This window comes from Lithobates pipiens, unplaced genomic scaffold (assembly GCF_037356315.1).
Source record: "Lithobates pipiens isolate NorthernLeopardFrog02 unplaced genomic scaffold, aLitPip1_a1.2 Scaffold_13, whole genome shotgun sequence".
NCBI lineage: Eukaryota > Metazoa > Chordata > Amphibia > Anura > Ranidae > Lithobates > Lithobates pipiens.
In genome coordinates, this window is record NW_027507718.1 from 250,019,923 (window position 1) to 250,044,699 (window position 24,777).

A 24,777-nucleotide genomic window follows, 5' to 3' on the forward strand; every position below is an offset into this window, starting at 1 on the left:
TAATAAAAAGTGAATGGATTTCATTAACATGTTACTAACTGCTATTTTACTATAGAGTATAAGGCAGTAGTTAATACAAGAAAAACATATACCGTAATCTGCCTTTACAGGACAAAAGTAAAATGAACAGAATAACTATTAATATTCGCCCATTCCCCTCCTCATTAGACTAACAGGCATTCTCAAATTGAACAGTAACTAAATAGAAAATTAAGGAAAAACTAAGAGTTTTAATGATCCTAACCTAAGAGGTATTTATAAACGAGTTGATGTCCCACTCCACATTCATTCCATGTGGGAAGTAGGACTTCAACTCGTAAATCCAGAAAGTTTCTAATCTAGAAATACTCCTCACATTTGATGCTTTTGTAAGAGAACTGTTGTAGTGCATCAGGCGCACTTGCGCACGCATGTGCGAATACGGAACTGGGCTGATCGCAGGTGCGCCAATGCCCATGTGCAAAAGAATGTACGCGCTCAGGGGAGCGCATCCATAGTTCCCTTCAGCACCAGACGACCTATTTAAAGGACTCTCTGACCCTTGCTCAATGCTTACTGGTCTTCAGCTGTTTCCCTGTGACCTGCCTGTATCCTGTTTAAATCATCCGTTGCTGACCTGGCTTACCACTGACATACCCTTTGGATTCTGATTATACTGCTGATTACTGGTTCCTGATTCTGGCTTATCCCTGACATTGCTTCTGTCTGATGCCCTGGTACTTCGCTGCCCACTCGCTGCTGACTCTGGTTGATCCTTTGACTTCGCTCCTGTTTCCTGTCCACGCCTCCTCCAAGCATCTGAGCTTGCTTCCTCTCTTCCGAGCTCCATTGAACACAGTGTACTCCTGGCTCCTGTCTGCTGGAAGCTCTGGCAAGCCACATTTCCTGAAACTGCGAGGCTGGTGGAGTACCCCTTTAATCTCGATTGATCTACCCAGTATCATCACAGTTCCGGACTTGATGTTCTGCCTGAATCTCTGAGTCTACGACTTCTGCCACAAGCTATGAAACTTACACCTACAGGCACTCGTGTTCCTCCTGTCCCTTGGCACCCCCTGTCTCACTCTCAGTGGGCCCTGGGCTGGAGATACAAGGGAGGCCGACCACTTCACTTCAGATTCCAACCAGGTACGTGACAGCTCCCCTCCATGATGACAAATAATTATCAATAATTTGAAATTGAGTGCCACTAGGATTCTTATTATGGTATCTTAAGTAGTGTTTAGGTACATTGTGATTTGTTTTCCCCTTTTTTATATTCACGATGTTCAGTCACCTGCACAGAGAATGAACATATAATTCTACCTACACATTGCTTGCCTGGATAAGTTATTAGGTAAACAATATTTTTGGTAGCGCACATAGGAAAATGTTTCATTTGATATCTATGTTTAGTTATTGTGGATCCAAAGGTTTTGGTCTTTTTCCTTCCACAGGAAATATAACAACATACATTACATTTCTGATAGGGGTAATAACCTGGCATGTTGTGAAAAAATGTGGTTCTCTTAGGGGGATTAATTACGTTGGGGGCAAACTTGCCCCTCGATGAGGGGGGCTCCCCTGTAAATAACTTTAGCCCTTTCCGGTACAATGGAAACCAATATGCAGTCGATTTTGAGAATATCCCAATGTTTATTAAAAATAGCTTTAATTTGTTTGTGTTGAACCGAAAAGGCTTTAAAAAAGGTCCATTTAAAATTGTCATCTTTCTATTGTTGAAGTTTGTCCCCCAAAAGGGAAATCATTCAACATTGCCCAACCTTTTAATCTCCCTGTCCAACTCTACTCTCTGGTAACCCTTTTCAAGAAACCCACAATTCAGGTTCAGTGCCTGTTGATGGAGATCCTGACTGCTGGTACAATTACATTGTAGGCAAAGAAACTGGCTGCATGGAACTAAACTGAGCCATGACCTATGGTGGCAACAATCAACAGGTATAAACCTGTTGCTGTCGGTTGGCTTAAAGTATGTTTTAATCTCAAACCTTTGATTAGTCCAAATCTTGAAAGTGTATTTTTTCTTTACTAGCCTTATAACTAAGGGGAATACCCCTATCATTGGCATTAAGGTCTAAAATTAAATGGTGTAAGGATTCCTGATCTCCATTTCATAGAAGGGGTATGTCGTCTATGTACCTTGCCCAAAGGACCAGCTCTGGTCTCTTCCGGGCAGAGACAACTTCCTCCTCTCATTTAGCTATAAATAAATTGGCTAGGCTGGGGCAAACTTGGCCCCCATAACCACACACTCTTGTTGGAGATAAAATTTGTCATCAAACCAGAAGTAATTCCATTTAGTGGCTGTAATAGTTCCATTATGAATTGTTGTAGTAGGAGAAGGGTACCATTCTCTTCAAAATAGTAGTTAACTGCCTCCAAACCCAAATAATGGGGAATCCAGGTGTACATTGCTGCCACATCTGCTGTAGCCATAAAGTAATTACCATGGAGGTCAGTACTCTCAAGGCGTTTAATAGTCTCCTTAGTATCTTTGAGATATGAGGATATTTTTTTGACTAATGACTCAGTATAACATTCAATGTGGGAAGTTACTTAATCTATGCTGCTTACTATGGAGTGTTCAGGAGGGTGTATGAGATTTTTATGTACTTTGGGGAGTTAACACATTACGGGAATCCTGGGGGCCAATGGAACTAAATATGATCTCTTTTTTTGTCTAAAAGATGATTATTCAAACCTTTGTCCAATAGTTTAACCAATTCCATTTTGTATGTCATTGGAGGATGTCTCTTTGTACGTTTGTCCATCTCCCAAAATTCTGTACATCTCACTCTGATAGTCAGCCTTATCTCGAATTACAATCCCACCCCTCCCCCCCATCGCGGGGCAGATAACCAGATATTTTCTTTCACCTAACCTCTGTAGGCCAATTTTTAGCTCTGGATGTCCCTGTTTCATTTTGATGGGCAGTTTATCTAATTGCCTTAAAACTGTCCTTAAACACACTAACTGAATGGGCAGTAGGAACTGAAGTATTGAACAATGAGGGATTATGGAGAACTGAGTGGATAGCTCCTGAAGAGTCAACTTCATATTTAGGTAATGTGGGCCTGAATGAGATTTCTTTGTATGTTAAGTTTGTGAATGTATTTTGGGATAGCAATAAATGTACCAAACTTGTTTCGTTTTTTTGGGAGGGGACATATTTAAGTCCTTTATCCGGAATCAAATTTTCTTCACAAGTTAATTGTATTTGACTGAGATTAAAAATGATTGCGCCATTAAAAATTCTCAATTTTTCCCTGAATTCTCCTCCCCCCTCGGAAACCTCTCTTGGTTCGGGGCCTCGCTTCCTCCTTTGTGTCTCCCTGGGAAAACCCCAATTATTATATTGGCCTGGATTCCCTTGGCTATAATTATACAGGGACCGATCATACTCACCTGTGTCCCTCTCCATATAGGGATTGTTATGTGTTGGATGACAGTAGGTAAAGTTCATATCTAGTATTGAATATGATTTGAGTTGTAGTGCTTGAATTGGGTTAAGTTGAAAGTATTTAAAAAAGAAAAGAAATAAATGTTGTAAGCTGATGTTCATGCTAAAGTTAAATTTTAATTCAACCAATAATAAAAGGCCACTGCCATTGTTTTTATTTTGCCTGCTGTCTGCAATCCCATGTGCCCTCAGGAGGGTAAGAATTTATAAACCACAAAACAAATTGTGGCAAAACTTGCCATACATTGGGGAATAGCAATCTTTACTGGCAAACTTTGGTGTTGTACATACAGGTCGGACTGGTTGTTGCATCAGTAAATGAATAACCAAGAAGGTGATTCATATTTGCTTGCTGCATCCCTTGAACAATATGCTTCTGACTAGTATAATACCAATAGTAATCAGAGAAGTATTCACTGCACTGTATACTACAATTTTCTTTAATATGTTTATTTTTTTGCTGCCATCAAAACAGAGTCGGCACACATTAAACATGTCAAATAAATTTATTTATGAAAATATAAAACTCACATCTTTTAAGGTAGAAAATTATCTCAGGAGATATGTATTTACAATAACATTGTTTAAATAGACAAATTTATAAATATAAAAATATGCATGGCATATGTCATTCCAGTTATCCGTAGTCACAAGACAGTGGGGAAGGTAGAATTAATCTATTTAAAGGCTCTCTGTCATATTCCTCAGCTTGTATAACCATAATCACTCAAGGGTGTCTGATCACTGGGATGTGTTTCAGAAACCTGCAGGAATAAAAATATATATCATAAGACATATGTGCCAACATGATATTGCAAATTGAACATTTAGTATTAAATAATAAATGCAACTTAAATAAAAATAAGATAAACACTAACATATGATAATAAATTATTTATCTTTGCAAGGGGTGTCTATTTAGTGGGCTACATTCACCTCAAGAGGACATTAATTTCTCATTCACACTGGCAGTGACATACATGCATTTATAGGAAATTTATAAATGCATATTAATGAATGTGATGAGTTTAAATGATATAACCCACACTGTGCATTTACATGCTTGTAGGTGCCGTCAGTTTAGCTGTATCCAATTAGAAAGTCTAGCAATTGCTGAAAGCTCATAAATGCATGTAAATTTGTGTAACCCATATAAGTACACATAATCATGGTTGAACCCCTGTGAAGACAGATACATCTAAACACAGGAAAAACTGATCTGGGAAGCAAGCATATCATGTGTTTCTACTTTTCAGATAATGAATCCTAAGTTTAGATAACCTAAACACCGGCGTGCTAGTGTGAATGAAGCCAAAAGTTGTGTAAATTGTGGTAAAATGCCACGTATAGTACAGGTGAGATTTTATATGATTTTGGAAGTATATAGCTATGCCTTTAGTCTTTCTAATCTATGTCATTTCAATACATTGAAAAAATATCACTCCTACCCACTTTATATAGTATGGTAAACAAACTACTATACATCGTTTTTGGCTGTATGCACATCAAACCTTTAAATAACCAAATATCTGTAGATGTATAAAACAATAGTACCTACCGATTTTTTCCACTGAGCAGAGCTTTTATTTCTTTCATGTCAGAACTAACACATTTTGTAGCACCCGTGCTTTTTACTGTGACACTGAGGAAGAACAAAATTAAGAAAGCCATTAGTATATTTGGACACTTCCTAAAAGAGAAGTATATGTTCAAGGTAAAAAAAAAAATTATACTTACCTTGATGAATGCAGCATTGATCCGATGCTGCATCTGTCCTCTGCTGCTTCTAAGACTGAGAACTGAGCAATCAAAAACTGCTAATCGCTCAGTTCTCAGCCTTCACTGAGCAAATTGTCAGCCATCAGTGCTCTGCTTTGCCTTCCCATGCTCACTGGAGTGGGAGCAGCTGGCTCAGTCCAGGCACCTGGGTTGATCCGAACCATATGGGACCAGACCGCCTCTGTGATGTCAGCCGACATTGGGCTTTAGCCACTGTCCCCTGAAAATGAGTCACAAGAGTGCCAAAGAGCATGCACTCTTGTGATCCAAAGGAGAAATAGAGCAAAAAAGCTTTGGCTATACTTCTCCTTAATTAATGAAACAATTAAACTATTTCATATCATGTCTCTTTTGAGATTTTCTATATACTGCCTTTACTCTAGCTTGTCCATTTTATCAACATGCCACTATTCCGTCGTATAATCCGACTGTGTGTGGTATGCATCGGACTGTTTCCGTCAGAATATCCATCGGACCAACAACTGAAATGGCTGCTTATCCCTAATACATAAAACAAAAAAGAAGGTACGGCAGGGCTGCGTGAATTTGTTGTGCCACATCCAAAGACAATGGTTACTGGAAAAGGATTCCCCTAGGGGTGGATTTTTAAGGCACGTATGGAATCTGATAAATAACAGGGGACACGATGTAAGATTATTAAACAATATCTTTGGGATAATATCACCCTCATTACTAGTATTGTAAGTATTTGTAAATTTCCTTTCCTTGTAACCAATTGCTGTATTTATGCCTGTATTCCTACCTGTTCATTATTTAATTCTTACATCGTATCCCCTGTTATTTATCAGATTCTATGTAAATGCTGTATTCATACCCCTGAAGAAGGGCATGCTTTGTTAAGCTCCAAAACGCGTAGGGTGATTTTTTCTACATGGATTATATGGCATAACCAAGTGTTGTATAATATCATTAATACTGTTTGTACATGTACACCCTTAGATATATATTTTAGATGTATACTGTATACTATATATCTTTTGTTTGTTTTATGAAATAAAATAATTGTTGTACTGGTCTATAAGCAAAGTTGTACGTGCCTTAAAAATCCAGTAACCATTCCTAATACATACTGCAAAGACTATTAGGTGGGCAGCTACTCTTGGTGACCAATCACTCTATGGGTATCCAGCAGCTAAATCACTCTACTTTGAATATTACACATGATGGCCATAACATACTTTGGGTAAAGGGCAATAACAAGTGCTTTCAACCCTTGTAAATGCTTGCCTTGCACAAAGATGTTTCTAATACATTTATTGTATAATGAAAAAAGTGTTAGTTGCAAGAATGCTGCTATAACATATCAACCAAGATGAACATGGATTCAAGCAGATTTAAGGAAAGACAGATGTTTGCAACATTTGCCCACCTTTTTTTCTGTGTATGACCACCCTAAGCTGTTGAAAATTGGCATTCAGTTGATTGCTATGCCTACAATTGGGTGAGTACATATACACATATACAATAGATACATCCATTTCATTATGTAATTCATAATGTACATTCTACTTACATATATTCAGTGTTTTCACACAGAGAGCTGCTTGGATAAACGTCCATTTGAGCCAGGGCCATCACATTCACCTGATTGGATAGCTTGGTACACAGGCAGCGCTTCCCACGAGGAACAGCAAACCCTGAATACAAAAATAAAAATAGATCAATTAGTGCTTAAACAGACAATGGCAAAGACAGTAGGACAGGCAGTCTGTGCTTATATATAGATTCTAAATCCTAGAATATGTCACTGACTGTACCTTGTATAAGAGGAGTAGAGAGCAGGAGAACGCACATGATGACAGCACACTTGTTGTCCATATTGATGGTGTTGGATTCTCTCTGACCAAGATCTAGAGTAGACAGCTGTGTGAAGTACAGCGTTATTGGTCTGTTTATATACATTTGCACTGGATTGCATAATCCCATGATGTCATCAGCGGGGGATATCGACATTCTCTATTTTCCATCTATATTTCAGTTTTGTAGGAAGGCTTTTAGGAAGTGAAACTACCATTGAGGATCTTTTTTCTGCTAAAAACAAAAACGCTTAGTGTCCATTTCTGTTAATTTCAGTCTTGGTGGGGCTTTCCCAGAAAACTGTTAACCTTCCCATTCCATAAAGAAAAAAAGAGAGCGGGTGTATAGAGTTTTCACTTTTATAAGGCTGCATATTACTGTGGTGCAAAATTACTGAATAAGTCTTCAGTGCTCTCTGTGTATTCTGATTCTTTCCTCTGCTCAGGATGATTATTAAGGTATTTGAAAATCTCCCAGTGGGATAATAAATATATTTCACCATTACACACACTTGTTACCTCTTCGGTGGTCATCAAAATGGCTCATAAATCTCAAAGATCGCAAGTAAGCTTGACAATAGGGACATCTTTCTAAATATACAGTCCCCTGAAAAAGTATTCATAACCCTTGAAATTTTCCACATTTTGTCATGTTACAACCAAAAACGTAAATGTCTTTTATTGGGATTTTATGTGATTGAACAACACAAAGTGGCACATAATTGTGAAGTGGAAGGAAAATGATGAATGGTTTTCAATTTTTTTTTTTACAAATACATCTGAAAAATATGGAGTGCATTTGTATTCAGCACTCTTTACTCTGATACCCCTAACTAAAATCTAGTGGAACCAATTGCCTTCAGAAGTCACCTAATTGTGTTCTATCACATAAAATCCCAATGAAATACATTTATGTTTTTGGTTGTAACATGACAAAATGTGGAAAATTTCAAGGGGTATGAATACTTTTTCAAGGCACTGTATATCTGCTTTTGGCTGTTCTACTGTATGTCTGGCAGCTAGAAGAATTAATACAGGCTGCTGGTCATAGATGGGTAGATTTTCTCAATGACTACTAAATGTTAGACATGGGCGCAGTCAATAAATTTGTTTCATTCTGTTCCGTTATGGTTCATATTAAAATTAATTCGTACTTCGTATTTCGTGTCCGAAATTCAATTTCAATTTATACGAAATAAGAATTGTCGTTAAGTTCGTTAACTTGTACGAACGTTCGTTACAATGAATTTAAAGGCAAAAATATACCTCAATATGACAGTCGATGCTGATGGAAGTTTGGTTTTTATCCGAAATACGAAATTCCATTGAAGAATTTCCTATCCGAAATATGAATTTTCGTTAGATGAGGGGCTCCCACCATCCCTGTGCTGTGCTGACTTCCTCCTTCGGATTCGTAAACAAAAGTTTGTATTTCGTACAAAATTCGGAAGCATGGCAATTCGTATTTCGGATCCTCCCGAACGTACGAATTGAGGGAAATTCGTACGAAACAAATCGCACATGTCTACTAAATATGCCGGTCTTCAAGTTAACTACAAGATCTCCAGAGATGATTGCAGCTTATTCCAGTATTGACTCAGCTAGAAACAAGACAACAAGTCAACACATTTTAAGAATAGTTCAGCTGTGACAGCCAAGAAAGAGTCAATCCACCCAAACATATTTCGTTTAAAATAAGTCTGGTAAGCTGAGTAACCAGTTGGTTTATCATTGCTTTTGGGGACAACAGGATAATAATGCGTTGCCACAGTTCCTCCCCCCTGATCCTACTCACCTTGGCAAATTAAGGTATTGCTGCATTTAATAGCCCCCAGTTTTTCCTGTTACACTTTGCATAACATTATTCCTATTACACAGGATTTATATAGTGCAAACAATTTGCGCAGTGCTTGACAATGTGGGGATTGGAAGGCTCTGCTTGCGGAGCTTACAATCTAAAAGGAGGGGTAGGTGGTAAAAAAGGTAATAGCTGTGGGAGATGATCTGATATAGGTGGCTAGGGTAGGGTTTTTAGGTGGAGGTGGCATAGGCTTCCCTGTATAAGTGAGTTTTCAGGGATCGCCTAAAGGTGGGGTAGGGGCTAACTGGATTTTCTGGGGCCGGGAGTTCCAGAGGAAGAGAGAGGCTTGGGATAAGTCCTGGAAGTGAGCATGGGAAGAGGTAACAAGGGAACCAGAAAGCAGGAGGTCTTTGGAGGAGTGGAGAGAATGATTTGGACAATATCTGCAAATGAGGTCGGTGATGTAGCTAGGGCAATGTTGTGGATGGCCTTGTATGTTGTGGTAAGTATTTTGAATTTTATATAGTGGGGTAGAGGAAGCCAGTGAAGGAATTGGAAGAGTGGGGCAGCTGTCACGGATTGGTTAGTAAGGTGTATTAGTCTAGCAGCAGCATTCATAATAGACTAAACAGGGGATAGCTTGTTTAAAGGTAGGCCAGTGAGAAGTAAGTTGCAGTAGCCGAGCGGGTAAATAACCAAGGAGTGAATAAGTTGTAGTGTGGTGTCGATAGTCAGGAAGGGGCGAATTCTGCAATGTTGCAGAGGTTAAGGCGGGATGATGTAGCCAGTGACAGGATGTGGGGGCTGACAGAGAGGTCAGAGTCTATGATTACACCCAACACCCTGGCATGTGTGAAGAGGCAAATGGTTGTGCCATTGATCTTAATGGCAAATTCATCATGGGGAAGGGATTGGGGAAGAGGAAATATTACAAGCTCAGTTTTAGAATCATTTAGTTTGAGGAAATGGTGTTACATCCATACTGATACTTCACTACACTGAGGAGTGGAGAGTTAAATCTGGGTGTCGTCATCATAGTGGTGGTATTGGAAGCCATGGGAGGTTATCAACTGGCCTAGGGAAGGGGTATAGAGATTCTTGATATAAACTTGAGAGTTGGACCTGATAAAAGATGCACAGAGCTCTCACTACATGAGTCCTGAAATATGTTAAAATTGGCATCAAGAGGCAGGTACATTTGAAAAGTTATTAGTTAAAATAGTATGAAACCCAAAATAAAATATTTATTATATTGCAGCTTATCAATTCTTAGATGTGATGGCTGCATTTGGTTTCTTTTTTTTAACTTTCTTTTATTTTTCCTGGTGATCTGAACAGTATGTTTGTTGTTTTTCAATAGAACAACCTCTCCTCCAAAGTTACCAGTTGAGACAAACCCTTTTCTATTGACAGGGGTGCTTACATTGATCAGCTTTTATATATTCAAGTATAACCTTTATCGCAAACGGGATTTTTTTTTTGCTGTAACTGCTTGTGTAACTACAGTGTTAGCGTTACACCTTTATCCCACATTCCTATTAATATACCCAACAATATTGTGTTAGCAGCTTCACATATTTTTTTTATTTTCTTATTAGCTCAACAAACTAGTCTTTTGTACAGTGTGAGCTTGTTTGGCTTCCATTTATTATTGTATTAAAATTTGCTAGTCCATCTAACACTTCCTTCTCCGCCGATTAACACAGATTGTTGCTGTTTAGATTAGTCACATGCCAACTCCATAAGGTGCATAAATATATGCAATAATATGTTGGTTTTCGGTCATATGAAAATATGGATGCATTTAGAAATCTGGCCTGGAGGGAGGGTCTGCTGAAAATGTCATAAAAGCTTTAGCACTCCTACCTCCCACCCCCAGACCCCTTGATTGTTTGCTTGGTGTAATTTCTGTACACAACCTCCTCAGGGATCAAAAAAAAAAATAGCTGAAGCTCTTGAACTTCCATTAAATCTATGCACAAATGCTGAGTTGGCTAGGACTGAATTGAATTAGACTTGAACTGAAAATCTTGTTAAGTACTTCCTACTTTTATTCCTGCTCATTTTACTGTTGTTATTATCTATTTTGTAAAACAATTTATGCAAATGTTTTTTACGCACAGTTGTTTTTTCCTTTTTTTTTTATATTTAAAAATCATTAAGCTTTATCTCTAAATGCTCTAAAAAAAATGGGCTTAAAGCACCCTTGCCTTTTTGAAGAACATCACCCCTGTCTGTGGTACAATGAGTGTCATATGCATTTCCTAGGTGTCAGAATTGTTACAGTATAATGGATATTAACAAAAATGCATTTTTAAGGTTGTAAAGTCAGAAGGTTTTGTATCTTAATGCATTCTATGCATTAAGATAAAAAGCCTTCTGCGTGCAGCACAGAAGAGGCACCCGAGGAGAAAGAGGAGGATCTGGGCTGCTCTGTGCAAAACCACTACAACAGAGCAGGTAAGTATAACATGTTTGCAATTTTTATAGACAAAGGCAGCTTGATCAGCAGCCTCACCATTGGCCATCAATGCAGCCTGATCATTGCCCATCTGCAGCCTCACTATTGCCCATTAATGCAACCTGATCAGGGCCCATATGCAGCCTCACCATTGCCCATCAATGCAGCCTGATTATTGCCCATCTGCAACCTTGCCATTGCCCATCAATGCAGTCTAATCAGTGCCCATCTGCATCCTTGCCGTTGCCCATCAATGGAAAGCCAGGAAAATATCAGCATATAACATGCACCCATGATTTGCCCCCTATTTTCAGGGGGAAAAAATGTGTGTTATACGCTGATAAATATGGTATATACACAAAGGTATTCAGCTTCTAAGCAGATCTATACAAATGTGATGCCAACGTTGAAGCTGGAATTTTTAAATTGTCATTTTGGGCCTTAAAGCGTATCTATGGTAAAATCATATTTTAATTTACACACTGTATTTCAATTATTTCTAGCCTACTCCTGTTACACGAAATGATCTTAAAGTTAATTTCATATTTAATTCCTTGAATTCTGTGACACGTATTCACTATGCCCTATGGGTAAGCACTTCTATTTTACACATTTCACTGAGCTTGCCTTCTGAGCTACAGAGGTGTTGAGAGGAGGAGTTTCAGGATGTGGGTGAGCATAATTTCTCTTGATTCAATGAATTGCCTATGTGCTGGGACATGGGATCTCCCTGTGATAAAAGTGGTGCACATGGAGTCCTCTGAACCTTTTCTCTGCTGCAGGGAGATTGTTATTGTATGTGAAAATCTTCCTTTGTTATGAGCATATTCGACTGGGAGAGGCAGTTAGCACTTACCTGGCAGTCAAAATGGTTCAATAATTACAACCAATACTGAAACTGGGGGCATTATTGGCAACAGTGACTTTTGACAATCTTATGTTTTTCACCTTGTTTTAAAATGATTCTTCATTAAACCCGATGGTTTTTGACCAGATTTGGTTTCAGAGTTGATTATAGCTCATTCCAACAATCAACCCAATTATCAATATGACCAAATCAAGGTGCATAGAAAGTTCTGGACAGCCGCACTCCAAATTAAATTTCTCGTGCCTTTATTGAAACATCGGAATCACACTGTACAAGCCACAGCAAAGCAATACAGGAACAAGCTGACGCGTTTCACACTAAACAAAGTGCTTACTCATAGCTTACTCATAGCTAATATGACCAGTCAGACACTTTTCAGAAAGAGTCAGCAGTTTTAGTCAGAAAAAAGCCAGTCTACCCAAAATTAGACTCAGTCACCATCTTTATTTTTATTGCTTTTGGGATTGATGGATGAAAAATGGAGAGCAATGCACATCTATGGACTAAAGTATGGAAACAGGTGAGCATCAGTTTCCATTCACGTCTGTTTAGGGCCATTTTTTCAATGGAACAAGTCTCCATCCTGTTATATTTAAACAGACCAGAATGGAAGTAAATGGATATAAATGAATATTGTCTGTTTTTGCATCATCTCGGACTAATCCCTGCTATCAGACACGAGTCATTGATTGTTAAGGAAACAGCACCTGCAGCCTGCTGGCGTGCTAACAACCATAATTTTTGTCAGTGGAGGATTCCCCGCTGACAGCATAATGTAAACAAAAGAGCTAATATTAAAAAATACAATTAAAAAATGACATGCAGGTCCCCCCAAATCCATTCCAGTCCATGCAGGTCTGGTATAGATTTCCAAATATGAGCATGTGCATGCATGGTCAACAACATCGCTGGGTGATCCTGCCCCTTGATTTACTTCAGTGGCAGGGAGAACCAGAATGTCAGTAGACGGAAGACAAGCAACTGTGAGGTTGGGTGGGCTTTTTTTTTCCTATGCAGGTCGGCATCCATCATTCATCATGACTGACATGGACCTATATTGCTGGATGACATGATTAGCAATGGATGTGCATGGGGGGGGGGGGTTAATAACTGCCTTTGTGTTTTTATGTACCCTTGACAATTTTTTGGGTGAACGAGTAGGGTTAACATCATAAAAGGGGGCTTCCAGATTTCATTCAGTCACCCCTCACAACCACCGAGTCAGGGCTGGGGGGAAGAGGCAATTGTTCTCATCAGCATGAGACCCCCTGGCAAAGTACCCTACATGTTGGGGCATGTAGTCTGGTATGCATCACTGGGGGTAAGGGAGGGAATTGCATGCTCGTCCTCTTCCTTTCCTGGCCTGCTAGGCTGCATACACAGATATGGGTCTCGTATGGATTTTGGCAAGGTTCAACACCATTTTTTTCTGTTTTTTGCTGTGAAGTCCCCCCAATCCAATTGGGGAGGGGGGCTGCACGTCAATTAATGTCAGTTCTTTTGTTAACATTCTGCTGTCAGCTTGAAATCCCCTGCTGACACCAGGGATGAATCGTAAAAAAAAGAAAAAAGAGGTGGTAGTGTTGCGCTGTATAAGGAAAGGGGAGGGGAAGGGGCAAAAGGAAAAAAGGAAAGAGGGGGAGGGGAAGGGGTGGGTGATCAGGGGTGGATAAAAAAAAATGTATATATATATATATATATATATATATATATATATATATATATATATTACACCATAAAAATAATTAATCATGTACACATTATGTATTCCCTATAGTAAATGTAAAATAAAAAATCAAGCAGCATGTGAATCAAAGTGTCATAAAGATCTATATGCCATAACTAGCAAGTGCTAAAAGTGCAAAAAAAATTCAAATAAACCTCAAAGTGACTAGTGCACACTTCAATAAAGTGACTAGTGCACACACGAATAAAAAAATTACAAAATGTCATTCAGAAAATAAATGCGTAGAGCAATTCATGTAAATAAAGTGATAAGTGCCAATAAGTCCAAATAATTAGTCACATAGATGAAAAAACGCTGGAAGAGAAATCAGTGCAACTATTGCTGTTGTGCTGTTCAAGCAACAAATAAAGCCATATTTTGTGCTGTGCAAATCATGCAGACAATTCAGTGGCACACTCCTCCTTTCCCCTTTGTGGGATAAATGGGTGGATGTCCCCTTACCTTACCACTGTAAGGTTACAGCGTATAGTAACATATGATGGCCAATGTGAAGATTCCTTTCTCTTTATATCAGATGATATGGTGGCAGATGAGCCTCATAAAATGTAAGAGACATTGCCAGATAGTGTAGTATTTTGATCACTCGTTTTTATTAAATAAAAATAATCAGGCATGCAATGTAAATACAGTGATGAACAGCAGGTCTGGGCGTCACTTCCTGGTGTCTCTCTCTCTCTCTCTCTCTCTCTCTTTCCGCACGTGTTCGTCACCGTTACGTGACTTCTTCAGGGATGAATCGTAGCTTATAAGGAATGTAAAACTGCTTGTAGACTGAATCATTTTTTCTAAGGATAAACTTGACTGAATGGGAAAGTATTTAAAAAAATGTCCCAATAATATACTAACAATATATTCTTTGGAAATTAATAATCTTCTGTGCTTCAAAAAAATAAAAAATAAAGCAAATGTCAAAATCCTTCTGTGTCACACCCTGTGTAATTATATGGAAGAAACAGAAAGTGTTTTGTTTTCAACCAGACAAACCTTACCTTGCTGCAGTATAGAGGATAGGCAAACTGAAAAAAATATGGTGCATTCAAAACATTTTCTTGGATGTGAGTCCTGTAATGACTTGCAATGGATGGTGCCATTGATAAGGAGGAGCTTACTGAGGTATTAGTTGGTTGGTTGTGCTCATTGTTTTCTGAGTTAAGTGTATTTGTGTATATACTGTGTGAGCTGCACTATTTGGTTAATTTTGTCCTGCAGAACTGGTTCTGTTTGGTGGGTAATGGTTAACTCTGCTAGTCAGGTTTTCCCAGGTTTTTCTGAAGAATGCTGCTGGACAAAGCATATAAAAAGGTGAAGTCTATCTAGGTCAGGATTTGCTGTTTGTTCTCACATGGAAAAAGAAGGAGAGTGCTGCTGAGAATGTAGGAGCCACGTTGCTAATTTACTACCCCTTTAGAAGCCTAGTCAGGGTTCCAGGGGGTATGGACTGCTTAATGGACTTATGGACTGATTGACATTTGTAGCTGTTTAGGTATTACCATCTTATGGGGCTTAACAAAGCAACAGAGTCACACAGAAAGCGTACTTAGAGGACTTTGTACAGGAATGTGTATGGATGATGTTGCTGAGAACTGTTCATCTTTTATAATTGAATGCTTTAGTAACAATTTTTATTGCTAAGCCAGTGTGCCTGCTCTAAAGTCATTAAAGGGATGTATGCATGGTGATTCAAAGAACAGGGCTTGGCAGGGGATGAAGAGAAGTCAGTGTGAACACATTACAAAAGTATAACCTACAGTGTAATTAGAGGAAACTATATGGTAGTTTGTAGGAGCAGTTGCACTAATATCAGGTGCTTAAGCAGCTTGGCACCAGGAGTTGTAGTGACTTGGCATGGGTGATTGAGGGCCCTGGTAGTGAAGGGGTTTGTGAGCTTGGCCTTCCCTCTAGCAACTGGTGTCCTATATACAGGGGCCGATATTGTGACACGAGGTATCCCAAGTACCTAGTCTGAGATATCACAGGAGAGGAGAAGTGAGTTATAGGCCTCAGGAATAAAGAAGCTTGGGAACATGTGAAGAGATCTCTTGTGTGAGGGAGGCATCTCTTATGCCGCGTACACATGACTGAACTTTTCAACAGCAAAGGTCCGATGGAACAAATCAGTCGGACAATTCGATTGTGTGTGAGCTCCATCGGACCTTTACTTTCCAAAAATCTGACGGACTTTAGAAATAGAACATGTTTCAGTTTTTCCACCGGAACTCCGCAGGACCCAGTTCCTATCAATAAATCCGTTTGTGTGTATGTTAGTCCGACGGACAAAAACCGATGCTAGGGCAGCTATTGGCTACTGGCTATGAACTTCCTTATTCTAGTCCGGTCGCAAGTCATCACATTCAAATCCGTCGGACTTTGGTGTGATTGTGTGCGGCAAAGTCCGTTCATTCAGAAAGTCCGTCGGAACTCCGCCAAAAGTCAGTCGGGAAGACCGTTGGACCTAGTCCGTCGGAAAGTCCAGTTGTGTGTACGTGGTATAATGGTGTCACTGGGAGTGAGGTGACACATAAGGTGGTGCTAGTGAGTGGGGTACAGGCTCTGCTGTACCCACTCGGAGTTGCTTCATCCATTGGGAGATGCTACAAATGGAGCAGAGTGCGCTCGCTACTAAACTGAAGCATTGCCTTAACGATGATTTAGTGAGCGTGTTTGTGGGTCCACTATTGGGCGTGTTGAGCCCCGCCCACACATTGTCCATATGTCAAGAATAATGCAAATTACCAGAGCATTATATGATCATGTTGGTCCATTTCTAGTCACATGGCAGTGACATTTCCATGGTTTTTAAAGGATAATCAATAAAAAGATGCATTAAAGAATTCAAATTTGCAGCACCACAAAGCAGGAAGTTGAGCCATCATTTGCAAAGCACAAATATGGCTTCTCCTGTGTATGTAGAAAATCACCGCCTTTTAACAGTAACAACGTTTCAAACAAGCAAACTCTAACACATATTTTTACTGACTTGGATTCCCCTTTAAGTTTAATATAGTACGGTATATGTATATTGCCAAGAAAAGAGAGTTGCATATATTCCTACCATTAGGCCTCTGAGCACCCTGCAGTTGATATTTTCCATATTTAACATTGTCTTGCTCTATATTTTTTTATCTCTGTGTGGACATGGCCATCTTGGTATAGACAGGACTTTGCTTCCTTATGTAAGAGCTGCCAAATTTACCATGAGTGATGGGGTAATAATAAAAAAACAGTAGAAGGTGCAGGAAGCAAAGATACACAAAATGAATCAGAAGCAGGGAGATTCTTGCATGCAGGTCCTCAGGTGCAGCTTCCTCCACAGTGAGAAGAACAGTGATCAGCTTGTTAGTGCCCTCACCAAATCTCACTTAAAACTGGATAATACTAGCAGCCAGACACAGCAATGTCTTAGATGTCCTCACACTGAAGACAGACGGGAGTGTCACATGTCAGGAAATGCACTGCTATTTATCTGGAGGAATTTACGACAAAGGCTATATTTTTCAGGGTAAATTTAAATTTCTAGATGTTCCCTATAAGGTAGCAAATATTTACTCTTTTGGTGCAGGTCCACTTTAAGCTGATATAATAGTGTAGCTCTAAGGATCATGGATGTTTGCTGTTATTCACTTGTATGTTCACCCTGTAAGAGCAGAAATGTCAGCCCAGTGTAAGGTGAGGTGCCATGCACCTCATCCAGCATAATATAGCATTGGTGGGGGGTTGAGATTTTTCCCTGAGATCAAAAAGATGACATTGAAATTTTATATGGTGCATCCACAAGATTAAGTGCATGATGTCAAGAACTTCACATCACCCATGCGCATTACAAAATTACATTAATGTGTAATTTTTTTTTTTTCCTGAGAACTTGCAAGATCTTGCAGTCAGGAATGAGTTTTCTCTGAGGGCACTGTTTCCACAGGGCATCTGTGCAGTAGCGTACTAAGTGGGGGGGCGGGGGGGGGGGGCGGGCCGCCCCGAGTGCCACACACTGGGGGGTGTCAGGCCAGCGCCCCCCCCCTCCGCAACTGAAGAGGAGACAGCGCCGTGCCTCGGGTTCGCAGCCCACACAGAGAGAGCCAGAGGCACTGGCAGTGGGCGGCATTGCAGGGGGGGTGCGAGCAGCACCCGAGTGGAGTGACATCTGCCGGCTCAGTGATTCGGGACCCGGCGCATTAATCCTCTTCTCTCTGTGGTCACGTCGCGCAGCCGTTCTGATCAGTCTCGGCAGCGGCTGTCACTCACAGCCGAGCAGAGTGAAGCCGCCTTCCCCACCTCCATGCACAGCACTGTGTAGACATAAAGGAGGAGGGGGAGGCGGCTTCACTCGGCTGCGAGTGACAGCCGCTGCCGAGACTGATCAGAACGGCGCGACGTGAGTCACGCGACCACAGAGAGACAGGGATTATTGCGCGGGTCCTGGATCACTGAGCCGACAGATGTCACTCCACCCGGGTGCTGCTCACACCTCCCCCCTGCAATGCCACTGCCTTGGGCTCGAGGTACATTATGGGTCCTTAGGGGAGTCTGTGCACTGTAGGGGGGTTCTTTACTGTGGGGGGTCTGCACTGTAGGGGGGTCTGCACTGTAGGGGGTCCTGCACTGTAGAAGGGGTCCTGCACTGTAGGGGGTCTGCACTGTAGGGGGGTCCTACACTGTAGGGGGGTCTGCACTGTAGGGGGGGGGGCGTCTGTACTGTAGGGAAAGATTCGGCACTGTAGGGGGGGTCTGTACTGTAGGTGAGGATTCTGCACTGTAGGGGAGTCTGTACTGTAGGGGAGTCTGTACTGTAGGGGAGTCTGTATTGTAGGGGGGTCTGCGCTGTAGGGTAGAGGAGTCTGTACTGTAGGAGGGTCTGCACTGTAGGGGGGGTCTGCGCTATAGGGTGGAGGGGTCTGTACTGTAGGAGGGTCTGCACTGTAGGGGAGGATTCTGTACTGTAGGGGGGTCTACACTGTAGATGGGGGTCTGTATGGTAGGGAGGGGGGTCTGCACTGTAGGGTGTCTGTGTAACATGCAGGGGGTCCAGAGCTGTGAGGGGCTGTGTAATGTAAAGGGGTGCAGAGGTGCAGGGTGCTGTGTAATGTAAAGGGGTCCAGAGGTACAAGGGCTGTGTAATGTAAAGGGGTCCAGAGGTTCAGGGTGCTGTGTAATGTAAAGGGGTCCAGAGGTGCAGGCTGCTGTGTAATGTAAAGAGGTCCTTAGGTGCAAGGTCCTGTGTAATGTAAAGGGGTCCAGAGGTGCAGGGTGCTGTGTAATGTAAAGAGGTCCTTAGGAGCAAGGTCCTGTGTAATGTAAAGGGGTCCAGAGGTGCAGGGCGCTGTGTAATGTAAAGGGGTCCAGAGGTGCAGGGTGCTGTGTAATGTAAAGGGGTCCAGAGGTACAAGGGCTGTGTAATGTAAAGGGGTCCAGAGGTTCAGGGTGCTGTGTAATGTAAAGGGGTCCAGAGGTGCAGGCTGCTGTGTAATGTAAAGAGGTCCTTAGGTGCAAGGTCCTGTGTAATGTAAAGGGGCCCAGAGGTGCAGGGTGCTGTGTAATGTAAAGAGGTCCTTAGGAGCAAGGTCCTGTGTAATGTAAAGGGGTCCAGAGGTGCAGGGCGCTGTGTAATGTAAAGGGGTCCAGAGGTGCAGGGTGCTGTGTAATGTAAAGGGGTCCAGAGGTGCAGGGTGCTGTGTAATTTAAAGGGGTCCAGAGGTGCAGTTGTGGAGAGGGGGGTACACAGAAGTGACAAAAAGATATTGAAGGATGCAGAGGTATGCAGGGGACACAGTGGGTGTTTTTACATTTTATGGTGGGGGGGGGGGGTGCCAGATATAGGATCCGCCCCGGGTGCCAAATGCTCTAGGTACGCCCCTGCATCTGTGTGGTCAGGGCCAGCACCATTGCCTTCATAGAAACCAGGTAGTGAACACAAAAAAGGTAAGTCAAAGTAAAAAAAAGTTTAAATGTTATATTTTACTGTAAGGGGAAAAAAGTTAACTTTAAGCATGCATTACAATGTAGTAGATGTTTTGTTTTTGCAAAAGTAAATACAATGATGTTGTTTCTTGCAAAACGGAAGGCTGGTTTCATTTTCTTATAACAACTGGGACAGAAAACAAAACCTGTCCATTTCAAGGAAACACATTTTTCAGTTTCACTGCTAAGGCATAAAGGAAATAGACATCACAGAGCAACTACTGTTGGACATATCTGTTAATTCATATATTTAGACACTTCCTATTTTGTGAAACATGCAATTTGTCCCCTTTCTATAGATGTACCAGGCGAAGACATTGCAGTGTCAAAATAGGAAAGCACAGGTTGTATAGTATTATGAGTGCTCAACATTTCTCCCCTGAGAGTGGTAACTACTAAAATTTTTATTCTGACAGATAGATGGCTTGTCATTGCTTAAAGACACAGATATTGCCTATTTCTGCAGCAAAAGGGTCACTGATCAAGTATTAGGCAAGTAGGTGCTGCCCACTCGGACCAGGCCAACCCCTGAGAGAAATGTATTGAATGTACTCCCAGGAAGGTAAAGTTGAATATAGATGGATAGTTACAAATTGATTGCTCCATCCACACAAGTGAGGTGGACTGAGGAATTCCCACCCCCTAACAGGACATTGTATTCTGAGAGCGGGATTTCCCGCTGACAGAATACAGTGATCAGCTGCTGCAGCTAATCGGCTAATCAATGAAAGTTTTTCAGCGTGTCCGTTTGTTGATCCATTGAACGCCTTATGTTGAACAAGGAGAGTCACACACAGATCAAAATATGGTTGGTCCCTACTGATCTGGGAAAATTTCAGTCCATATGTACCCAGCCTAAGAATTTATCAACCACAAAACAAACTGTGGCAAGACTTGCTCAACAATGGAAAGTGAGAGTAAAAAAGTGGGAAGCCCCTTTTGAGGACCCCTCTTCCATCATGGGATCGTGGCAGAGGAAGGTTTCTAGGTTCGCCTACTCCTGGGTCTCAAGTGGGACAAAAAGGTGGGAGAAAGGTCAGGTGAACTTTAAGAATGTTCTAGAGGGGTCTGGTGACCCTATATAAGAGTGAGGTGAGCTGTCACGGGTGCCAGCTGTCAGTAGAATACCACCTGTGAACGCTGAGCTGTAATACTCAAGGCTCAAAGGGATGTTTTCTCATGGTGGCATGAAGATCTTGTTAAGGGCAGATCCTGGAGTCTGCCTAGACATACCTCGGTTATTGGGGTCAACATCCAAATGCACTTCACCCACAGTTGGTTCAGAGGAAGGCAAAAAACCCAGCAAAGCATGATCCAATTTGCTACAGCAGGGGAAAAAATTCCTTCCTGATCCCCGAGAGGTAATTGGATTTAGCCTGGATCAACGTTACCTATTAATGTTAGTATCCAGTTATATTATGTACGTTAAGGAAAGAATCCAGGACTTTTTTAAAGCAATCTACCGAGCTGGCCAGAACCATCTCTGGAGGGAATCGATTCCACATTTTCACTCTTATTGTGAAATAAACCTTTCCATATTTGGAGATTAAATCTTTTTTCCTATAGACGTAAAGAGTGCCCCCTTGTCCTCTGTGATGATCTTAAAGTAATCAGGCTCCGAAACCAGTAGCTATAGCAGTAGAGAGGCTCCCACCAACCTGCAAGATGAGTACACAAGCAGGTCACCCTGGCAGATGAGGCTGGCTCCCTTGAGGTGTGGTGTCTAAGCACTAACAGATATTCAGTTGATTTTTTCTGTGTGTTAGTACAAGGTTGCGGTCCTCATGAGCCTCCCACCGGGAAATGAGCAAGTCGGGGTCCAGTAGCAGATATAGCAGGTAGAAATCAACTATAAGCATAAACAATAAACAAGTCAAAGGTTGGTAACAAGCGGTTGCAGGTAGGGATCAAGCAAAAGCGTAATCAAGGAACAAATCGAAGGTCAATAATGAATTTTAGTGAAGATAAGGACTGGTACACAAAGGAAGGAGCAAGATATTGGCTGGAGAGAGCATAATATTCTGACAAACAGGAAATGCAGAGACATGGCTTACATCAGGAAGTTCATGAGAGGAGAAAAGAGTTAAAGGTTCACCAGAAACAAGAGACAAGACAAGATTGTCCTGAGATATCAGACAGGGAGGTTTCCAGCATCTCACGTGGCACAGCGACAAAAACCACAGCCAGGTATCACAGAGGCTGCAGATTCAGTATCAGACACTGACAACAGCGGGTCGTCACCCTGAAGAGATCAGTAGCAGGAGCAGGGCTCAAGTCCTGCGGGAACGCATGGGAATGGAGTTCCTGTACTTTTTCCACAACAGGAACTCAGTTCCCATTAGCAGCCACGTCCTGCAAGGCTTTGAAGTATGCGAGCTGTGTGGCAGGTGCTACACCAGCAGCCGCCGACACAGCTCGCAATAGTAAGTGCCGCACACCTGACCATTCAGGCATTGCCAGTAGGGGGCTCCATGACAGCTACTGCTTCGATCTACCTGTCAATCCCAGCTAGCTGACGGGTATATCAAGTCTAGGTCTAGCTGACGGGTAGATCAGGTCTAGGTCTAGCTGACGAGTAGATCAGCTATTCTGCTCACAGGACATGCAGGGAGAGAGGTGAGCTGAGGGAGGAACATCAGTTTGGGGGGGTAAGCTGAGCACAATACATGGCCACGTTTAATGCCAGGAGGGAAGTTTATGTGGAAATATGTGAAGGGTTGGAATAGCAGCGAGTGTGTGTTGGAGCCCTGCAGAGTTTGCAGCCCCCCAAGCTAACATACATCTCCTAAGCAGGAACACATCACTATCTCCCCAAACATTCTGTCCAGATAATGTGCAGTTAATTTATGACTATTCCGTTTAACCCTGTGTTATCCAAACTCTGTTCAATGAAAAGTGTAAACTCACCACATAAACGCTCTATATACAAAATAAAATTCCCCAATAAAGATCAGAACATGATGTTCACATTTGCATGGAAGCACAATTGAATGAATGCTGATTATTCAGAGAATTACCGTATTTATGTTTAATGAGGATTGTTTTTTTTAATGTACTAACAGTTAAGCTTCATACACAAAATATGAAAATTGGATGAAAAATACCACTTTTGAAGCATTTGTGCATATGAGCGTATCATTTTTTTGGTGGGGGAGTGGATCTTGGGTGGGAGTTCCCACACTTTTTTCCCCAGGACTTGACCCCTGAGCAGGAGGGTTGGCAAAAGAAGATGCAGGCAGCACAGAAGATGCTCCCCCTCTCCTCCCATTCTGCAGACACAAAAAGTTAATAATCAGTAACAAATTAAAAAAAACCTGCAGTAATGATGCAGTTAGTGCTAATACTACACAGGTAATGCTAGTACACACAAAAAGTGTACTTCTGAGACTTGCTTAAAGGAAATAATGTCCTGTGAAATTTATTGATTTACTTAATTGCTTCCATCTTGCAAAGAATTAATTTTACAAAATATCAAAAAGGAAGACAGGGCCGATGAAGACACATGCAGGCCTTTAATCAGAAATTTTAATAATTGGTTGCAGGCTTTTTGCTTATATTCAAGTGTACCTTGTTAAATCATCTAAAAATATGGCTCAGGTCTTTTTCAACATTTAGATTTAGTTTTAAAAGCATATAAAATCATTGGAGGTAGTCAATGTAAGTAACCAAATTGTTGCTCAGGGGCTCACCCAGCATCCAAATGTTTAAAAAAACTGGGCATAGCAAATAAGCAATAGGGAAGGGAGCTTTTCTTAAGGGCCTTAACCCCGGTACAACTGCTAAAAATGTTGTCATGGCTTCAGGAGAATCCAAGCAAGCAGGCACTCAACTGTTAAATAATGATTTCAATGAAGGTTCTCCATTCCCAAGCTTTGTGGGTATTGGTTACACAATGGTTAGTTAATTACTTATAATCTATGAATAATTTAGCCATTGTAGTTAGAGAAACAAATTTAAAGGAATTGGCTGAAGGTAGAAATGTATTTTTGATTCACCCCCTTTTGGTAATTTTAGAATACCACGTATCCAAGTTGTGGTTCCCAAAAACTGAAAAAAATGAATTTAGCGCAACCCCTGCAGGAGCCACTTGGTGGACTGGATTCTCTGTCCTTCTGACTCTGAGGACAACCTCAGCCTTATTGACACACCAGGTTAAGTAAATTAATAATACCCCATTCAGCAGTGTTGAATGGCCCTATTTGTGGGAAGTACTGACAAGATTTGGGGTGGGTTCCACCTTTCTCAGATGGATACAGCTGTTATATGCCTCCCCCTCCACAAGGATGTGGGTTAATGGTGACATATCAGAACCTTTCAGGCTGTTCAGGGGACCTCAGCAGGGGTGCCCACTTTCATCCCTGCCGTTTGCCATGGCCTTGGAACCCCTGGCCATTCATGTACAAGCCTCGCAAAATATCCCAAAAAGAAGTAATTTATTTATATGCGGGTGACACTCGCAGGGATAAATCTCTGAGGAATGTGATACAACTGATTGCTGACATTGGAGCTCTATTGGGGTTCACTATCAACTGGAACAAATCAGTACTCATACCCCTAGACCCACTTCCACAACCAATACCGGACTGTGCAAGAGATGTCTAAATGGTCACTGAATTCCAATACCTTGGAATCCAGGTTACTCAGGACCCAAACCAATATATCACATTGAATCTGGTTCCTTTGTTATGAAGATTCTGGGCTAAATGCTCGGCATGGACCAAACTTCCGTTATCAGCCACTGGTAGAGCCAATTTAATTAAAATGGTACGGGCCCCACAACTTTTATAGATATTTCATAATGCTCCCGTATGGATCGCACATAGATGGTTTTCCCAAATAGACTCACAGTTTAGAGCCTTAATATATAGAGCATTAATAAAATAGCACATATC

At 41.3% G+C, this 24,777-nt stretch overlaps 1 protein-coding gene across 1 annotated transcript; it reads right to left on the reverse strand.

Annotated features, from left to right (window-relative positions):
• Positions 1 to 3,978: 3,978 nt before the first annotated feature.
• On the reverse strand, positions 3,979 to 7,133 carry LOC143976095 (C-X-C motif chemokine 10-like). The gene is made up of 4 exons (XM_077478563.1): positions 7,018 to 7,133; positions 6,774 to 6,897; positions 5,019 to 5,102; positions 3,979 to 4,224 (listed from the first exon to the last, which is right to left on the reverse strand). Exons 1-4 carry the CDS (start codon positions 7,076 to 7,078, stop codon positions 4,188 to 4,190), a joined length of 306 nt encoding a protein of 101 aa, XP_077334689.1. The 5' UTR covers positions 7,079 to 7,133; the 3' UTR covers positions 3,979 to 4,187.
• Between the last annotated feature and the right edge of the window lie 17,644 nt (positions 7,134 to 24,777).

What these genes read in the sequence shown, in the direction of transcription:
- LOC143976095 (XM_077478563.1), bottom strand. Translation starts at nt 7,078, where the DNA reads ATGGACAACAAGTGTGCTGTCATCATGTGCGTTCTCCTGCTCTCTACT. An exon ending in CTCTACTCCTCTTATACAAG is followed by an intron (nt 6,898 to 7,017) that starts GTACAGTCAGTG and finishes TTTTGTATTCAG; the next exon opens with GGTTTGCTGTTCCTCGTGGG. An exon ending in CTGCTCAGTGGAAAAAATCG is followed by an intron (nt 4,225 to 5,018) that starts GTAGGTACTATT and finishes TTATTCCTGCAG; the next exon opens with GTTTCTGAAACACATCCCAG.